Source organism: Babylonia areolata, chromosome 7 (genome assembly GCF_041734735.1).
Source record: "Babylonia areolata isolate BAREFJ2019XMU chromosome 7, ASM4173473v1, whole genome shotgun sequence".
NCBI classification, from domain to species: Eukaryota; Metazoa; Mollusca; class Gastropoda; order Neogastropoda; family Buccinidae; genus Babylonia; species Babylonia areolata.
Window position 1 is genome coordinate 11,887,981 of NC_134882.1, and position 7,500 is coordinate 11,895,480.

The 7,500-nt window shown below is 46.3% G+C and overlaps 2 protein-coding genes across 2 annotated transcripts in view; one reads left to right on the plus strand and one right to left on the minus strand.

Annotated features, from left to right (window-relative positions):
- Window positions 1-7,500, minus strand: part of LOC143283707 (ATP-binding cassette sub-family C member 4-like) — a 168,581-nt gene that overhangs the window by 47,093 nt on the left and 113,988 nt on the right. The gene's annotated exons all lie outside the window — the stretch shown is intronic.
- Window positions 1-7,500, plus strand: part of LOC143284335 (uncharacterized) — a 59,956-nt gene that overhangs the window by 39,266 nt on the left and 13,190 nt on the right. The window contains exons 3-4 of the mRNA XM_076591045.1: window positions 5,969-6,054; window positions 7,255-7,500. The exon at window positions 7,255-7,500 is cut by the window's right edge and continues 380 nt beyond it. Of these exons, the coding sequence (XP_076447160.1) occupies window positions 5,969-6,054; window positions 7,255-7,500 (332 nt within the window). The remainder of the gene's footprint in view (window positions 1-5,968; window positions 6,055-7,254) is intronic.

A 7,500-nucleotide genomic window follows, 5' to 3' on the forward strand; every position in this document is an offset into this window, starting at 1 on the left:
GTGTGTGTGTGTGTGTGGTGGGGGGGGGGGGGGGGGGGGGGGCTTAGAGAATGAGAAAAGTGAGTGAAAGAGAATAAGAGACTTAGAAAAAGACGTGGAGACTGAGAGAGAGAGAGATGAAAGAGAGCACTGGAAGCTTAGAGAGAGAGAGAGAGAGAGAGAGAGAGAGAGAGAGAGAGAGAGAGAGAGAGAGAGAGTTGTACGTACTGGGATTTCCTTTGTGTATGATATTATTATTGCTGTTGTTGTTGTTGTTGCTGCTGCTGCTACTACGACTACTGCTGCTGCTGCTACCATACTATTGCTGTGCTGTGCTGTGGTTGTGTAGCTGCTGCTATTGCTACCGCTACTTCTATTACTACTACGACTACTGCTGCTGCTGCTGCTGTTGCTTCTACTGAGACTTATGATGATGATGATGATGACGGTGATGATGATAATGGCGATAAAACCCTGTATGGTCAAATTTACCACACCACAGACAGGCGCAATAGCCGAGTGGTTAATAAAGCGTTTGACTTTCATTCCCAGGGTCCTGGGTTCGAATCTCGGTTACAGCGCCTGGTGGGTAAAGGGTGGAGATTTGTCCGATCTCCCAGGTCAACACATTTGCAGACCTGCTGGTGCCTGAGCCCCCTTCGTGTGTATATGCAAGCAGAAGATCAAACACACACGTTAAAGATCCTGTAATCCATGTCAGCCTTCGGAGGATTATGGAAACAAGAACATACCCAACATGCAACCCCTCTCCCCCCGAAAACGGAGTATGGCTGCCTACATGGCGGGGTAAAAAACGGTCATACAAGTAAAAGCCCACTCGTGTACATACGAGTGAACGTGGAAGTTGCAGCCCACGAACGAAGAAGAAGACCACGCCACAAAAGTTCGGGTCGATAACTGCACAGGCATGGATGGGATGGTTTGACCAGCTTCTCAACCAACAAGCCTTTCCTCGAGGGGAGTGGGGTGGAGGTGGGTGGGGGGAGCTAGGGAGTGTAAGGGTGGGGGGACGCATACACGCTCCTAATTCCACAGCGTTTGTTGGTGGCTTTGCCACGCGACTGCCCGAGGCTTAATACAGGTTGCTGGTAACATATAGTAGCTATTAAGCTGCGACGGGAAAACAAATCCACACACACAAAAAACCACAACAAAAAACAGCACCCCCAAGCCAGTCACACCGCCAAAGCCGGTTGATCGTTTTCAGGTCCGAACCGGTCCACACGATATATCAAAGATTAATCAAAGAAAACGATACACAGATCTAACCCCAACCTCCACCCCAACCCCCCCCCCCGCCCCCCTCACGCCTCTGCCCATTACCCACCCTAATCCTACCCCCCTTTGCAATATCCCCTGATGTTTGGGATGTGTGGGAAGGGGTTGAGGGGATGGTGGGAGGGAGGGGTGTGGGGGGGGTGGGGATGCATTGTTGTTGCACAGGGGAATAAGAGGAGGGAAAGAACAAAAACAAAATCCACCACACTGGACCGCCATTTAATTGGAGTGAGAGAGTTCACAGTTGGATGGATGTTGTTGGCTGGCCTGGGCATGACCTCAACTTGAAGGTGAAGGCTGCTTGAACACAGAACCTCCCTCGCCCACCTCGCCCCCCTAATCCCTCCCCACCCTGCCCCTCCTGAAACCCCCCAAAAACAAAAAAACAAACAAACCGGACTCCGTAGGCTACATTGTATGTGGTGGCTTGTGTGTGGTGACTGTAATGGGAAATTAATATAGCGGAGAGCACTTTTATGAGATTGTACTCGTCCATATCACCATCGACATGCTAGCGAAACTAAACGAAACGAAACGAAACGAAACGAAACGGATTTTTTTTTGGATTTCACGAGTGAAGTGGAGTGAGCGAAACCGCTTTTAAAAGAAAATTTATTTATCTATTTCTTATTCAGCCCTCAAGGAAAAAACCACTCTCCCCACACAGAGAGAAAAAACAAAAAACAAACAAACAACAACAACAACAACAAAACCCCACAAGCTTTTGATGTCAAAAGTGTGTATCTTCTCTTCGTCATTGCTATCAGAAAGTCTCCATACTTCAGCACCGTTGCTCAGTGATGGTTCAATTTGTTGTCCGGCGTATTTGTATTTAATTTGTATTTCTCTTTTTATCACAACAGATTTCTCTGTGTGAAATTCGGGCTGCTCTCTCCAGGGAGAGCGCGTCGCTACACTACAGCGCCACCCATTTTTTTTTTGTATTTTTTTCCTGCGTGCAGTTTTATTTGTTTTTTTTCCTATCGAAGTGGATTTTTCTACAGAATTTTGCCAGGAACAACCCTTTTGTTGCTGTGGGTTCTTTTACGTGCGCTAAGTGCATGCTGCACACAGGACCTCGGTTTATCGTCTCATCCGAATGACTAGCGTCCAGACCACCACTCGAGGTCTAGTGGAGGGGGAGAACATATCAGCGGCTGAGCCGTGATTCGAACCAGCGCGCTCAGATTCTCTCGCTTCCTAGGCGGACGCGTTACCTCTAGGCCATCACTCCACTCCCTCAGAAAGTTTCCAGAATTTTTCACGACTCGATGAAATTCATATCTCAGAATGTCAATGTCTCCTTTAAAACCTCAAGTTTCCGCCATGATACTCTTATCAACCTCGTTGATGGTAATATACACAGATATTTATAACAATTGTTCACTTCCAGTCGATTCTGTTGTGTGGCATTTTGCTATTTCTCGTGACTAGAGAGGTTACCAGTCTTTCTAAATACAGTTATGTGTGTGTGTGTGTGTGTGTGTGTGTGTGTGTGTGTGTGTGTGTGTGTGTGTGTGTGTGTGTGTGTGTGTGTTTTCAAGGTGAAAATGTTGAATAATCTATCCGCCTCTGGTTAAGAGAGAGGGAGAGATAGACAGATAGAGAAGAGAGAGAGAGAGAGAGAGAGAGAGAGAGAGAGAGAGAGAGAACACACACACACACACACACACACACACACACACACACACACACAGAGTTAAAAAGCGTCGTTAATCTTCCAAGTCAAGAAGTCAAGAACCGGATTTCCTTACTCATAAATCATTTCAGTAGATCTTCCATTCTTTGTTTGAAAAAAAAAAAATCGCTCACAAGCAAACTTCAGCCAAAGGGTAAATTAATGCATATTTATGCATGAGATAATAAGATTAGTTTTATTTACGGTAAATGCCTTGCATATCTGGCGCAAAATACTAGGTGTAGTGTTACAGGCGAACTGAACTCCAGATTTGGGACCCTGATTTTTTACCGACAGCAGGAACAGACCTTTATAAATCAAGTTTAACATACTCTTGATACTGAAATCTGTCTGGACATCTCGAAGAAATTCTTTCCGCCATTGAGCGTTGTCATTGTCATTGTGAACATTGTCTCCGTCTCCCTCCCTCCCTCTGTGTGTGTGTGTGTGTGTGTGTGTGTGTGTGAAGACTACTTTTTTCACAGTTGTGCAAGTGACGGTGTGGGGTTGGAATGTTGTGTGTTTGTGAAAAGAGGCCGGAAGGTTGGTTGAGCTGGAAAAAAAAGGGAGAAATATTGACAGAATGATTTTTTTAAATAAAAATACGATAATCTTGATCTTTGAGATTTGTTTATGGTATCATAAAACATCTGTATAATCATATATAATTTGTAACCTTCAATGTACAATAACTCCACATTACATTTCACATCTATTTTCTTTTAATGTTAAACATGATAACTAAAGTGGTTCTTAAATGTATATATTCATATGAGTCCACGATATTTGATTTGAAAGTATGACAGCCGTATCTTGACTGAAGAAGACTCGACTGAACTTGTCTTTACAACGTTATCATGGTTGACGTTTTCACATTTTTTTTTTTTTTGGGGGGGGGGGGGGGGGGGGGGCGGGGGGGGGGGGGGGGTTTCTGTCTGATTGGTTTAAGAACTGAATGATATTCAGCCTTGAAATGCTCCCTTTCTTATTCATACTTATAAAATAAAGAGCCTACCTTCGCTCAGAAAACAAACTCTGGGTACTTTACAAACACGGAGTCAATTCCAGGCTTCCTACCTTGGTTAGAGTCACCGACGGACAGCTGTCTTTAGGCGCTCGTCATTTATTTCCTGTGTCATTCATTCAGGTTGAAGTCACGCACACGCACACTTGGGTATAATCATCATGGCCTGGCTTCGCTGACGAAGATCTAGGAAGGGCGTTGTCCACGTCTGATGCAGGCACGCTCATGGCTGACAAGGCCAATGCGGGAAAAGCAGAGTCGGCCGCAGCGGTTGCAAGGGAAAGTCTGGTCTGGGTTCGTGGCTGCAGCGTCGTGGTTCTTCCTCCTTCTGCGTTTGTCCTCAAGGCTGGCCCTGCGGTTGTTTTCGAAGGAGGAGACAGCTTGGTGGATGGTGCGTCGCCAGGTCTCTCGATCAGCGGCTACTGCGGACCACTGGCGATGGTCAATGTGACAGGCACCGAGAGCTTTCTTCAAGGAGTCTTTGTATCTCTTCTTGGGTGCTCCTCTGTCACGGTGGCCAGTGGACAGTTCGCCATACAGCGCGATCTTGGGCAGGCGGTGGTCTTCCATCCTGGACACGTGCCCTGCCCAACGTAGCTGGGTCTTTAGCAGCACTGCCTCGATGCTGATAGTCTTTGCCTGCTCCAGGACCTCGACATTTGTGATGTAGTCACTCCAGTGGATGCTGAGGATGGTGCGAAGGCAGCGCTGGTGAAAGCGATCAAGCAGTCGTATGTGGTGCCGGTAGGTGACCCAGGTTTCGGAGCCATACAACAGGGTGGGCAGTACAACAGCTCTGTACACGCTGATCTTTGTGTCTTTCTTCAGGTGTTTGTTGTTCCACACTCTCTTGTACAGCCTGCCGAATGCGCTGTTTGCCTTTGCAAGTCTGTTGTCGATCTCCTTGTCGATCTTGGCGTCAGACGAGATGGTGCAGCCTTGGGTATAATAGAGTGGATTTAACTACAGTTTTTTTTAAATTTTTTAAATTTGTTTTAGGAAAAAACTTTTCTTGTTGCCGCGAGTTTGTTCAATTGCGTTTAGCGCAAGCTACATACGAAACATTGGTCTCTGGTCTCATCTCCATCCAGACCACCACAGAAGGTCATGAGGAAGGGGAAGAAATCAATATCGGTGCTACTCAGATTATCTCGCTTTACAGGCAGACACGTAGGTACGCTATCACTTCACAACACATCGCTCCTTCCCCTTGCGATCGACTTCGCGATGAGCAGCATGACTGGACGTGGTGTTGACTTGTTGACGATAAAAGCAGCATGACTGGACGTGGTGTTGACTTGTTGACGATAAAAGCAGCATGACTGGACGTGGTGTTGACTTGTTGACGATAAAGCAGGATGACTGGACGTGGTGTTGACGATAAAGCAGCATGACTGGACGTGGTGTTGTCTTGTTGACGATAAAGCAGCATGACTGGACGTGGTGTTGTCTTGTTGACGATAAAAGCAGCATGACTGGACATGGTGTTGACTTGTTGACGATAAAGCAGCATGACTGGACATGGTGTTGACTTGTTGACGATAAAGCAGCATGACTGGACGTGGTGTTGACTTGTTGACGATAAAGCAGCATGACTGGACGTGGTGTTGACTTGTTGACGATAAAGCAGCATGACTGGACGTGGTGTTGTCTTGTTGACGATAAAGCAGCATGACTGGACGTGGTGTTGACTTGTTGACGATAAAGCAGCATGACTGGACGTGGTGTTGTCTTGTTGACGATAAAGCAGCATGACTGGACGTGGTGTTGTCTTGTTGACGATAAAGCAGCATGGCTGTACGTTGTGTTGACTTGTTGACGATAACAACAGCATGATTGGACGTGGTGTTGACGATAAAGCAGCATGGTTGGACGTGGTGTTGACTTGTTGACGATAAAAAGCAGCATGACTGGACGTGGTGTTGACTTGTTGACGATAAAAAGCAGTATAACCGGATGTGGTGTTGACGCGTTGACGTTGGTTACAGGTCAGCAGGTGGTCAGCATCAATGGCCGACAGGTGACGTGGTCCACCCTAGAGACGGTCCTCTCTTCCCTCCATCACTCCAGAAAGGTGTGCAATGCATCGCGCTGTCAGGAAGGAGAGAAAAAGAGAGAGAGAGAGAGAGAGAAAGAAAGAGCACAGACTCAGACAGACACGCAAGCACGCATACACACACACAAGAGCACGCACACACACACACACACACACACACACACACACACACACACACACACATTATATATATATATCTCATGCACGCACGCACACAGACACACACACAGGTACATAGACACACACACGCGTGCGCACGCACGCACGCACACACACAGGCACTCACAGGCACACAGACATACACGCGCACGCATGCACATGCACACACACACAGACACACAGACACGCGCAGACACAGACACAGACAGACAGACAGACAGACACACACACACACACACACAAATCCGACCCACCGACTAAGCACCATATTTGTTCTCGATGTATTTTTGTTGTTGTTGATCATGACTCTGTTATATTTATATTGATAGTGTTGTTGATGATGATGTTATTGTTGACGACGACGATGACAATGATGATTATTATGTTATGATGATTTTGATATTGGTGATGATGATGATGATGATGATGATGATGATGATAACAGTATTTAACTGTTGAATATAAATACGAAGATCAGATTAGGCAACACACGCAATGATGAAGATGTCTAAAAGTCTGTATACTAACATAGCTTATTCCTTATAGATGGATGGATTTTTTTTGCTCTTTTTTATTCTTGTTTTTTGAACTGATAGAAAACCTTCCGCATATTATTAACATAGCCTGTTTGGATAACATGAAAGGTGACTGCTGAGTCCATGAAAACAACAAAGGGAGAAAGTTAAAACAACAACAACAACAAAAAACCAACCCCGAAACAAAACAACTGGTGGTTGTAAAATATGACACATTTAAAAAAAAAAAAATCAAAAGTGAGTCTTGTTTTATATACTTTCTCTATTCATTGCCTTTTTCCTCTCTGATAATGGATTTTTTTAGTATATATTTTTTTTATAGTTCATCCTCAGAAATAACCGAAAACTCTCCGCTCTTCCTCCCCCCCACTCCTCCTCCTCTTCCTCCCCTCTCCTTTTCCCCCGTCTTTCTCTCTCCCCCACCAACCCACTCCCACCACCCTCCCACACTCCTCTCCACCACTCTCCTCCTTCCTTCCCCCTTCTCTCTCTCTCTCTCTCTCTCTCTCTCAAATCAACACAGGTGCGGCTGACAGTCACACATCCCGGAAACTCTACTACCTCCCAGTCCTCTTTCTCCTCCTCGTCCTCCTCCTCCACAACGACGACGACGACGACCACCACCACCACCACCACTACCTTCGATGCCACCACCCCCACAGCCGCCAGCACTACCACCATCAAAGCCACCGCGACCTCGGGACATCTTCTGCACGATCCACTCAGCGTCCTCGGGGTCTTGAAGGACCACCCCCACCACAACCACAAC